The sequence below is a fragment of the Sus scrofa genome, chromosome 2, assembly GCF_054392235.1.
Source record: "Sus scrofa isolate SSC_HxYL_T2T_F1_AM1 chromosome 2, Sscrofa_HxYL_maternal_Yorkshire_Landrace_v2.0, whole genome shotgun sequence".
Classification (NCBI taxonomy): Eukaryota; Metazoa; Chordata; class Mammalia; order Artiodactyla; family Suidae; genus Sus; species Sus scrofa.
In genome coordinates, this window is record NC_139384.1 from 15,996,708 (window position 1) to 16,009,452 (window position 12,745).

The window sequence follows — 12,745 nt, forward strand, 5'->3', positions numbered from 1 at the left end:
ACCTCTGACATAGGTGTTCAATATGCAAGGATCTATCAAGCAAAGGAAATCCTTATTTTCAGAGTTCTAAAAATAGAAATTAATGGAAAGCAAAAAATAATATTTTACTGGGTAAGATAGATAAGGCACTATGCATGTATACATATATACATGTATACACAAACATATAAAGCCTTTTAATTATAATAAGTACCTACTACATGTTCAGTCATTATACAAATATTTAAAGGACTCTTACTATGTATATGAATGTATGTTTGTCTAAATAAAGTCATGAAGATTCTCCCTGTTAAATGCACTTAATACCTGAAATTTCATCATGAAATAGCAGTAAGTCATCCCTCCATGATATCAATGACTTTCGCACTCCTTTATATTTCTGCTACATGCATTCTCAGGCCTACTTCTCCCATCTTTCCATAGTATACTTCCTCTATCATTCCTGGTTACAGGCTACTGTGTTACTAATAGATTGAGAAATTTTGGGAACATGGATTTCCCAATGAAAAGGAGATATAAAAAAATGTATTCCTGCAAAAACATGTTTTTTTTTTCTTTCAAAGATAATTGTGTAAAGAACTTTTTTTTTAATTTTCAAAGATGAAAATTGTATACATACATGGAAACAAACTTCATCAACCTCATTGGATTACTTTTTTTCTTACTTTGACTCCCCCAAATTTTCATAGAAAAGTGTAGTGTTTACTTAGGTTGTACTTACAATTTAGATATAATTCCTGAAAGTCATTTAGAAGTAATTATGAGGAAATAAATTTCACTGCTGCTTTTTTCTTTGACTCCACAATACTCTTTCTAGGAATAAACCCTGAAGAAGAAAAATCATTATTTAATATATGTTAATACAATTATTAAGAGCTGTGGAAAATTTAGAGATGATATGGAATATTCAACATTAGAGAAATGGATTATTAAAATACAGTGTATCTCTTTGCTTAATGTGTAATTTTTAACAAGAGTTTTTAAAAAAGATGTGTGATATCATAGGTACATTCTTTTTTTTTTTTTTTTTCGGTCTTTTTGCCTTTTCTAGGGCCACTGCCTCGGCATATGGAGGTTCCCAGGCTAGGGGTTGAATTGGAGCTGCAGCCACCGGCCTATGCCAGAGCCACAGCAACGCGGGATCTGAGCCATGTCTGCAACCTACACCACAGCTCAGGGCAATGCCGGATCCTTAACCCACTGAGCAAGGCCAGGGATCCAACCCGCAACCTCATGGTTTCTAGTTGGATTCGTTAACCAATGAGCCACAACGGGAACTCCAGGTACATACTTAAGTTGTACTGTAAAGTGGAGAAAATTTTGGACACAAATTTAAATTGTATAATTATTCTACAAAATTTAATTCCAACTAATTTTATTCTTTGTCTAATGAATTTAAATATATATGACAGAGAAAAGTCAACTATTTTTACTTCTCATTTCATAGTCTTGTTCTTGCGTCTTTCTTCATGCTAAAGAGATAAGGGATTTAAAGCTCAGATTGGTGAGTATGAGAAGTGATTTTATAAATTTGTAAGATGCATTTAAACCCAAGAGTCTATGATTATATGATTTCCTGGAAAAAAACTCACCTATGAATTTGTCTGACATGGCTCCACAGAAAGGGCCCCCAGCAGCTGTTGGTCCACCAAGAAAAAAGTTATAAGATTAAAAATGATAATGACCATAAGTGTCTCTGTTGATTTATAAATAGTACCTTTGCATAAGGCCTTTCTCTTGAGCCTTAAAAGGACTACCATATATTCTTTTTGTAGGCAAATGCTGTGAAGTTTCTTAACTGTGGCTAATTGGACCTCAGGGCTATTTTACCACCATTAGTGGATCATGCAAACAATTCAATTATTTCACATAACTGAAATGCAGAGAACTTTTATTCTATTCATTTTTTATTGTGAATTATTCCATACGTCTATATGAGGACAAAATAATATGAGAAAAAAAAAAACAGCAAGTGAATCACATCTGAAATTTGGCCTTTGATAAGAAGTATACATAATATGGAATCTTAATATTGACTAATGTATACATTAAACACTTAGGGAGGTCACTATCTGGTTTTAATTTTTTCATTATGCATATTTTCTTCTTTTAACAGCTGCACCTAAAGTATATGGAAGTTCCAGGCCAGGGGTCGAATCAGAGAAGCAGTTGCTGGTCTATGCCATAGCCCTCAGCAACATGAGACATTTAACCCCCCAAAGAGGTCAAACCTGCATCCTCACGGACAATGTTGGGTTCTTAACCCATTGAGCCACTAAAGGATTCCCAATATTTTATTTTTAATTTCCTAACATTAAGTTCATCAGAATATTTAAATATCATTTTCTGGTGTACACTAGGTGGTCATTATGAACCCTATTATAATATTGGCACTTCACACCAATTAAAAATTACACTACATCTTCAAAGTAACTTTCCTGTGCCAGTTCTGGAACTAGATGTACAAGATAATGATGGAAATAATTCCATTTTAAAATTATATTCAAAGATGGAGTTCCAGTCTTGTCACTGCGGAAATGAATCCGACCAGGAACCATGAGGTTGTGGGTTGGATTCCTGGCCTTGCTTGGTGGGTTAAGGATCTGGTGTTGCCATGAGTTGTGGTGTAAGTCACAGACACGGCTAGGATCTGGTGTTGCTGTGGCTGTGGTGTAGACCGGCAACAACAGCTCCAATTAGACCCCTAGCCTGGGAACCTCCATATGCCATGGGTGTGGCCCTAAAAATATATATATATATATATTCAAAGATGGTAAAATGCCTTTATAAGTATTTTAAATTTAATCTCAAAGTATACTTATGGAAAAGAAAAATGGGCAATAATATTCACAATTTATAAATAGAAAATACAACACGTGGGATAAGAGCACCATTGTCCAAGGGGAAAAAGAAGCTAGGTCAGTAATCCCAGACCAAGTTTCTTATCTTCAAAAGTTGTTTTACCAGTAAAGAGTCATGATACTTGTATAGTGCCACCAATTATAAGGCCTAAAACAATCTATAATAAAGAAACAAATACCAATATTTGAAATTATATTGTAAATAAATATAATTCAGTTCAACTCAGGAATATTCCTATATAGAAGCTCACTTACTCACCATATTCAAATATGCTGGCATTAATAAGAAGAAAAATAAATTGAACATAACTCTGGATGGGCTCCAGAGAATGTAGTCACTGTGAGAAGCATGTGTCATGAAGGAAAATTATTTAAGAATGCTATTACAGGAGTTCTCATTGTGGCTCAGTGGTTAACAAATCTGACTAGGAACCATGAGGTTGTGGGTTTGATCCCTGGCCTCACTCAGTGGGTTAAGGATCCTGCGTTGCTGTGAGCTGTGGTGTAGGTCGCAGACCTGACTTGGATCTGGCATTCCTGTGCCTCTGGTGTAGGCCGGCAGAACAGCTCTGATTAGACCCCTAGCCTGGGAACCTCCATATGCCATGAGTGAGGCCCTAGAAAAGAGGAAAAAAAAAAAAACCCGCCATTACAGGCTTCAACCTAGTGTGATTAAGCACTCCAATATTTTAGTGCCAAAATAATATTTATGATGGTAGACGACAATGACAGCTTGAATGAGGATTGAAATTATCTAATAAGTTATAAGGAATGTGGATTTAACTCTCGAATTTGTCTCTCAACTCTGGAATGAAAGCCACAGTTCACAGAATTAGCATGTGCTGAAAAAGTCATATTTCCAACCTCATGAAAAATTGAAATCATTCATTCAGTGGTGATCCAGTTTCTACTTAAAAAAGCTAAGTGCAGGGTATAGAGCTTGTTTTAAAACTCTTACATCCATCTATTCTAGCCTTAAGCCCTAAAGTAGCATGGAATGGAAAACAAGTTTAGATCTAAATTAGAGACACTAGTCCATGAAAACAATTTTGCACAAGAGGAGTTCCTGGAGCAGTACCAGAAAAGGTTGTTTCCACACTACAAATTCAAGGACATAGTGGTTTAAAACCCTAAAGTGACAGCAACACAGGATCTCACAGTTGCAGGGTAAACCAGAAAGACATCAGGAGTAATTGTATATGGATCTTAGCACAATTGATCAGAAATGAATTGAGGTATGGTATGATATTTGGAAGGTTCAGAGACTAACCAAAAAACAGGTACCTGCTACATTGTTCTTATGGGCAGTGTCATTCATTTCAATAGGTAGAGAATCAATCTCGAAATATCAAAGCACTCAGAGCAGAGCTCCCATGGTATTAATCCATTCCAAAAGTGTCTCATCCCATAAGGCCATCCCCTAAGTTGTTTACCAGGAATGAGAGATGGAATGTGGTATCAAAACTCTTCCAATTTTACCTATAATTGAAGTAAAAGCAAAGAGAACAATGTTTATGGCAATAAACACATTGGCTTGGGCAGAATCACAGAACTTGGAAACACCTTCCAATTTACCTAAGTAAATGACTTGTAGAAGTAGGGCAATTTTTAAGGTTAAAACAGGAGATGATGGCATAGTGTGAAATAAAATTCATGTCTCCTGATCCTGAAGCTAGTGTTCTTCATCATGTTTTCATAACCACCGTATTCTTGGAAATATTGCTATATCCAAGGTCCACTGCTTTCTTCAATACAGCATATGGTAGCCATGAAATGAGAACTGTATCTTTCTGTCAAATAGGAAACTATAAACACATATACACACAGCATATGGTAGCCATGAAATGAGAACTGTATCTTTCTGTCAAATAGGAAACTATAAACACATATACACACATTTGTATTCATTTTTATTTTAGAAGCAGTCTTCATTTATGAAAAGAGCCAAAATATATTCACCACAAAGTCTTATTATGTTAGATATTTGTTTAGTTGACAAATCCTTTCTTTGGTCAACTGCAGAGTAATGATTCCTTTTTTTTTTTTTTTTTAATTCACATATTCCTTATAACTCATCTCCTCAGTTTTCAAAGAGGATTCCAGATTCAAGGAACTAAGTGGAGGAGTTCCCATCGTGGCTCAGTGGTTAGTGAATCCGACTAGGAACCATGAGGTTGTGGGTTCTATCCCTGGCTTTGCTCAGTGAGTTAAGGATCCGGCGTTGCCCTGAGCTGTGGTGTGTGTCACAGACGCGGCTCAGATTCCCCATTGCTGTGGCTCTGGTGTAGGTGGGTGGCTACAGCTTCGATTAGACCCCTAGCCTGGGAACCTCCATGTGCCACAGGGGTGGCCCAAGAAATGGCAAAAAAAGACAAAAAAAAAAAAAAAAAAAAGGAACTAAATGGAAAGCCAAATGCCTAATAGTGAATTTTTTTACACATATATATATTTTACTGTGTGATTTTGAAAAGCACCCAAACATAATTGCTAGTAATAACTGTTAATCTAAACAATTACCACTGCCTATGGCATATAATCAAAAATTTCTTTATATGCCAAACTATAATCACATACAAGCATCAAATCATTCCATGCAATGTAAAGATCACAAAATGTAGAGGAAGAGTATTTAGTCTCAAAGCTGACTTTCAGGTCCCATGATCTAATTAAACGTTCTGATACTCATTTTATTTCTGTAAATTAAAAACACAAAATTTTGATTTTATGATTTAATTACAACCATTTCAGAATACTTTACAGTTTTCACATCAGTTTGAATAGTGTGCCATTAAATTTTATAATCACTGACAACTCATCCCACAGAATAGGAACTCCAATAACCTTAGGATAGTTGTATCAATTATGTGCCAAGAAAGTACTGGTAAGTATTTTCTTTCTATTTCATACTCCACAGCATCCTAGATATCAGTTGGCCATACAGCATTTTGAGATCCCACTGATTTTATATATAGGCACAGTATATAACTAATTATTTAGAGAGAATTAGGGTTTTTGGTTTTTTTTGTTTTTTTTTTTGTTTTTTTTTTTTTGTTTTGTTTTGTTTTGTTTTGCTTTTAGGGACAAACCTACAGCATATGGAAGTCCACAGACTAGGGGCCAAATTGGAGATGCCGCTGCCAGCCTATGCCACAGCCACAGCAAGGCAGGATCTGAGCTGCATCTGTGACTTACATAAAACTCATAGCAATGCTGGCTATTTAACCCACTGAGAAAAGACAGGGATAGAACCCGCAAATTCATGGATCCTAGTCCAGTTTGTAACCTGCTGAACCACAATGGGAACTCCATGAATGAAAAATTTTCAATGACTACAAAATAAGAGAGATACTAAGGGAATGGTCTTTTCTCTAATAGCATTGAAACTATTGAAAGAGAATCAATTTGGTTTTAGAAGAACAGAGATCTTAACACTAGCTCTGACTCTGATACTGAGTGGGTTATTTGACTTCTTTGAAATTCATTATTCTTCATGTGTGGAATGGGAATAATCATGATATCTTTAAGGTGCTTTTAGTGTCAAGTGAGAGGCATGGGAAGAAATTTGGAGTCATAAAACATGAAAATATAAAGATCATGATGGAAATAAAATTTTCATTATGTGTCATCTATTGTCTGAATTGCATTCCTGATTAATAACATCCTAGTTGCATCTTGACCTCAGTATTTTTACTATGTAAGGAACAGGGTTTTTCATGGGAGTAAGAATAATAGTGAATACAACTGTGGTTTCATCCATGAGAATGTAGCTACTCGTCACAGATGCATAAAAATACAGGCACAAAGAACAAGACAAAAGTGTGATGAGAGAGCTACAGGTAGACGGCATTTTTACATCCCTGCAGAGCTGTTAGTCTTCAAGGCACACAGGATACTAAAACATTACAAAACTGATCGCAGGGATTACCCCACCATTGCAACAACTAAGAGACCATCAAGGAGTCTGTGTAGGCAATTGTATCAGGGCGAAAATGTCACACATGAAGTGAGCCGTGATGTCTGTACCACAGCATGGAAGCCAGAATGTGACAAGGATCTGTCCAACCAAGTTAAGAAAACCCACTTCCAAATGTGTCATTGTTCATGATGGTCACACTGTGCAGAGGTCAACAGATGTCCACGCAGTGGTTACAGGCCATAACCACAAGGAGAACCACCTACTGAAACCATAATCTTTCAGTAGATATCTCTGAATGTCTTTGGCCATTATAGACAAAGCCAGTTTTGTAGGTATTTGTAAGTTCATTATGCATTCCTGATTGGACAGTATTAAGAGTGGTATATTGCATTTTGCTTTAGACTGGTGAATGAGCAATACTGCCTGCCATATCAGTTGACAATTGATGTGACAGCCATCAAGCATTACATTACAGATGCCTGGACAGTGAGCTTTGAGGGAACTCAAGATGGAAACAATGCCCACCACTGCAGCCAGCCCCAATGGTATACACTGAGGAGACACAGGATGAGAGAACCCAGCATATTGGCCCCAGAGAGCTGAGGTGCATACCCAAGGAATGAGTACAATGAGCTCTAATGTGGCATTTTCCCCATACATAGAAAAGGGATTAATTCCTTAACTTGAGATATTGAGTTTTCTTTCTTTCTCTTTATTAAGATTAGACGCTTGGGAGTTCCTGTTGTGGCAGAGCAGAAATGAATCCAACTAGTAACAATGAGGTTGTGGGTTCAATCCCTGGCCTTTCTCAGTGGGTTAAGGATCTGGCATTGCTGTGAGCTGTGGTGTAGAGCTCAGATGTGGCCCGTATCCTGAGCTGCTGTGGCTGTTGTGTAGGACAGCAGTTACAGCTCTGATTAGACCTCTAGCTCCATATGCCATGGGGGGTGGCCCTAAAAAGCAAATAATAACAATAATAATAATGATGATGATGATTCCTACTAATGACTGAGTTTGATCAGTCTATTCAGGTTCGCGTGGATAGAAACTGTCCATTTTAGATCTTACTATCCTATTTTACTGGTAGGACACTCATGCTTATAAAATATAACAAATAGCAGATGCTGGATCTGGAAACTTAACCACAAACTGCTGGCTTTAACATCCATATCCTTCCCACTAGTTCTACAGGGAAAGAAGTGAAAAGTTTTTGAGCAAGAACTTCAGAGCAGGGGTGTCCTTTCTACAATCTCCATCCACCAATAGAGCTAAAATCTTCTGATTTCTTTGTTCATGTTTGATGTGTCTTGATGAAGGACACAACAAATTACGTAGAAACAAAAGATAACAGACCAATTGCAGGTAAAAATCAGCAACAACCACACCAGTAAGGAAGAGAAACAGTATGTTGAATATATCCGAGGTCTTGAGGTTTTATTAATTACTTTCTAATGCTTTGTATAATGTGGCCCAATCTGGAGGGGAATTTTGTAATTGCTAAAGATATAAACCCTTCCTAAAGTAATCTTCCTAACACAAAACATATTGGAACATGTAGACATTTTCATTTATTATAAATTTAATTTGACAACATGAATATGTAAGAACAGACCTAAGTCTGAAAAAGAAGAGGAATGGGGAAATATTAGGTTTGTTGGATTTTAAAATGTATTATAAATGATTTATAATTACACCTTGCATTAAATTGTTCATGACTGAAGAGAATAGTGGAATAAAATAGAGCCCTGAATTGCATTCAAATATAAATGGAACTTTAAAATACAATAAAGTTAGGATTTCAAATCCATGGTGGAAGGTAATTATGCAACTACAAAAAAAAAAGTTGATTCAGAAAACAAAACACAGGAGTTCCCGTCGTGGCGCAGTGGTTAACGAATCTGACTAGGAACCATGAGGTCGCGGGTTCGGTCCCTGCCATTGCTCAGTGGGTTAACGATCCGGCGTTGCCGTGAGCTGTGGTGTAGGTTGCAGACGCGGCTCGGATCCCGTGTTGCTGTGGCTCTGGCGTAGGCCGATGGCTACAGCTCCGATTCAACCCCTGGCCTGGGAACCTCCATATGCCGCTGGAGCGGCCCAAGAGATAGCAACAACAACAACAACAACAACAACAAAAAGAAAACAAAACACAATTTGTATTTAACTCCTTATATACAAAAATAAATACCTGATTAATCAAAAATTTCATATATAATGTAAAAGCACAAAAGTGCTAATAATTATTAACTTCTAAAAAGACGTGAAAAAATTTTGGTGGGGGAAATGAGCAAAATCTTTTAAGAATGATACAAAAACCAAATAAAATATTCATAAACTGACTAGTTAAATAACAAAAACTATATATCCCAAAAAAATCCATATCAGAGAAGAAAGTCAAAATCAGGTCACGACACAGAAAATTAAGTACATAAATAATGACTTTTTAAAGATTATTTTCTTAGTACACAATTGCTTATAAAAATCAGTATGGAAAAGACTAGAAATCAAAGAAAATAGGTTAAAAAACATTGATACATGATTCAAAGATAGATACATATAACTTTAAAATGGGGAAGATTGCTTAAATCAATGATGTTTTGAGAAGTTCAATTAAAGTATCTAAATGGATTATGATTTGGTTTATGAGTTATATTGCCATAAACAAAAAATGTTTATCCAGCACTGATTGTTGAGAACATGGACAAGCAGATACTCTCAAGGACTGAGAGCAGAAGTGTAGGTACAACATAATGAATCACGTTTTTGCAATAAATATGAATATCATTATTTAAAATGAATATTTCCTGTGACCCAAAAACACGATTTCTAGTAACTAACATTTCTAGGAACACATAATCCAGAAAGCATATATTTATTGCAGAATTATATGTGATAGTAAAAGACTGGAAATGACATGAAAAGTACTGGACACATTTATTCAGGAATATTATCAGCAAATATTGCATATTATAAGAATAATCAAAAATGTTAGATCTACATAGACTGGTATGGAAAGATCCGCAACACGTTGTATAGTAAAACACAAAAGTTTATGTGCAGACATATATACACATAACCATATGTAAATATGCTTGTATTTAAAAGGATTAATATTTGAAGAATCTTAAGACACACACTTTTGTGACTACTCTGGGAAAGAACACTGGGAAGCACTAAAAAAGGATGGAAAAGAGGTTTGGTTTGGTTTATTTGGTTTGGTCGCATTTTGTTTTACAGGATGTTTTACTAAGCTTTCAAGCAGCAAATCATCCCAACTTTGTTTGAACACATCCTGTGAACATCAATTCAGTTTGTAACTTGCCTTTTGCTTTCTTTCAAATGTGTTTGTTGAACAGAGGTTCTTAATATGGTCAAATTTATCATTTCTTTCTTCTTAATCTTGTTTTGAAATATTGTGAAAGAAGAATTTTCACTCACATTAGAAATTGAATATAGAGACTATTCCATATATATTCTATAGATTTATATATAATGAATATAATTAAATATACTTATATATAGAACTAAATATTTTCACTAGTAAAACAAAAAGAATGGAAAAAAATGGCAAGAATATGACTAAAAAAATTAAAGAGTCTCAGAAAAAAGTTGTGCATAAATTGATTAAAAATCATTGAAACTATAAAAAGTTTATTATTGCATATTTTTAGCAACTCCCACTTTATATGTATCACACTTTTCTAGGCAATGTGATGAACAAGACACTACATATAGAGGTAGCATTATACCAGAGAAACATTAATAACCCAAACATACAGTTAGTTCTTCATTATAATAAATGTTTTGAAAGAAAGGAATAGGTGAGTCAATTTTAAGAGACTTTTAGTTTCCAAGGAGATGAGCCCAAAAGTCATATGATCCTCTTCGTGTTTCTTCCACAGAGTTTCTTCATAGCATTAGTTAACTCAGAATTTCTTAGACTGTAGATTAATGGGTTCAGCATGGGGGTTATGATTGTATAAAACACACTCAATGACTTGTCAATGGAGAAGGTCTTAGCAGGTCTTGCATACATAAAAATACAGGGGACAAAGAAGAAGACAACCACAGTGATGTGAGAACCACAGGTCTGGAGGGCTTTCTGCCTCCCTTCCTGACTCAGGTTCTTTAGAGAGTGCAAGATGACTCCATAGGAGATGAGTAAGAGCAGAAACACAATACTGCAGATCAAGCCTCCATTAGCCACCACTAAGATGCCAATGACAGAGGTGTCAGTGCAGACAAGTTTCAATAAAGGGTACATGTCACAGATAAAGTGATCAATGACATTGGGGCCACAGAATGGGAGCCCATAAATAGTGCCAAGTTGAATGACTGAGTGAAGAAAACCCCCAACCCAGGATACCACCAAGAGTACAATACACACCCACTGCCTCATGATAACCAAATAATGCAAGGGCTTACAAATGGCCACATAGCGGTCATAGGCCATTACCAACAAAAGGAAGACCTCTGATCCACCAAAAAAGTGCCCTGTAAAAAGCTGGATCATACAGGATTGGAATGATATGGTATTTTTCCCAATGAACAAGCTTGAAATCAGTTTGGGAGAAATAGATGAGGAATAAATGACATCCATAAATGATAAGCTAGCAAGGAAAAAGTACATTGGTGAGCCCAGAGTCTTACTGAAAGTGACAGTCACAACAATGAGCGTGTTCCCCACCACAGTCAAAACGTAGAAGAGGAAAAACATAACGAAAAGGACTTTCTGTTCATTTGGATTCTGTGTGAGGCTCAGGAGGACAAAGTAAGTCACATTGTTCCTTGATTCCATCTATTTTTTATAGATACTTATTTCAGATATTAGAAATAGTTTGCCTGAAAATCAAGGAAAAGATATTTGAAAGTATTATAAGCTTAACATTTTTGTTATTAATTCAATTTTTTAAATGCCCATGGAGGATCGATATGTATCAACCTGCCATAGAAATTGGAATTACCATTTTAAAAGTAATAATTTGCATCTACCAACCCCAAACTTCCCATCTATCCCACTTCTCCCTGCTCCCCCTTCGCAACCAAAGGTCTGTTCTCTATGTTTATGAGTCTGTTTCTCTTTAGAATGTGTAAGCAATCAGCAGCTACCACATAGCAGAGAGAACTATACCCGGTTTCTTGGGATAGACACCATGGTGGAAGATAATATGAGAAAAAGAAACTCTCTCTATATATGTGTATGACTGAGCACATATGCTGTACAGCAGATATTGACAGAACACTGTAAATCTACTACACTCTAATAAAAAATTGGGATTACCATTTTGAATAATCTTATGTATATTTCCACACTCTCAGTGACATGATGTATAATGATGGGATTATAAAATTTAAGGCCAACTTAACAAATACCATTATAAATATATTCATTTTGTGCTAAGAAATATTTGAATCAAGCTGGGAGTAGGAAGTGCTTCCCAGAGGAAGCAATGCTTTAGCTGAATTTAAAGGAGAAGGGAGAAAACAAAAAAGGATAGGAAGAGAATAACGTGAAAAGTTGCACCTCATACAAAGTCATAAAAGTGTGATACTGAGTATTCATTTAAGGCAATTTACATACTCAAAAGTCAGTAAAACAAATGTGAAGTAAGGTTAGAGACATAGGTCACTGTATGGTTGCTCGGACTGCTTATTTAGAACAATAATCATTCTCCCTTATGGTTTCCAATGAGTTGTTCTTCATTCCTTTTGAGACCTCCACCTTAGCATCATATTTCTAGCAACATTCTGTTCATGATGTTCATATCTACATTCTCTCAGATGACAAGTGCTTTCTCTACAACTGTCCATGCTCCCTTCTGGGCCATCATCAAGATCCCTTTTCATTGCTCATATTTCTACCAACAGCCTCTTCAAAGCAATGTAGGATCTTTTCCATCATACATTCCAAAACTTTTTAAAAGCAGATGCTGAAGTCCAAATGTCACCTCCGTATTTTCTGATATTTATT

General features: G+C 35.9%; 1 protein-coding gene across 1 annotated transcript; it reads right to left on the reverse strand.

Moving 5' to 3' along the window:
* Positions 1-10,645: 10,645 nt before the first annotated feature.
* On the reverse strand, positions 10,646-11,572 carry LOC100523839 (olfactory receptor 4A47-like). The gene has a single exon (XM_005654673.3). The coding sequence runs from the start codon at positions 11,570-11,572 to the stop codon at positions 10,646-10,648; it is 927 nt and encodes a 308-aa protein (XP_005654730.2).
* Between the last annotated feature and the right edge of the window lie 1,173 nt (positions 11,573-12,745).

Coding starts and splice junctions, on each gene's coding strand:
- LOC100523839 (XM_005654673.3), bottom strand. CDS start 11,572: ATGGAATCAAGGAACAATGTGACTTACTTTGTCCTCCTGAGCCTCACA.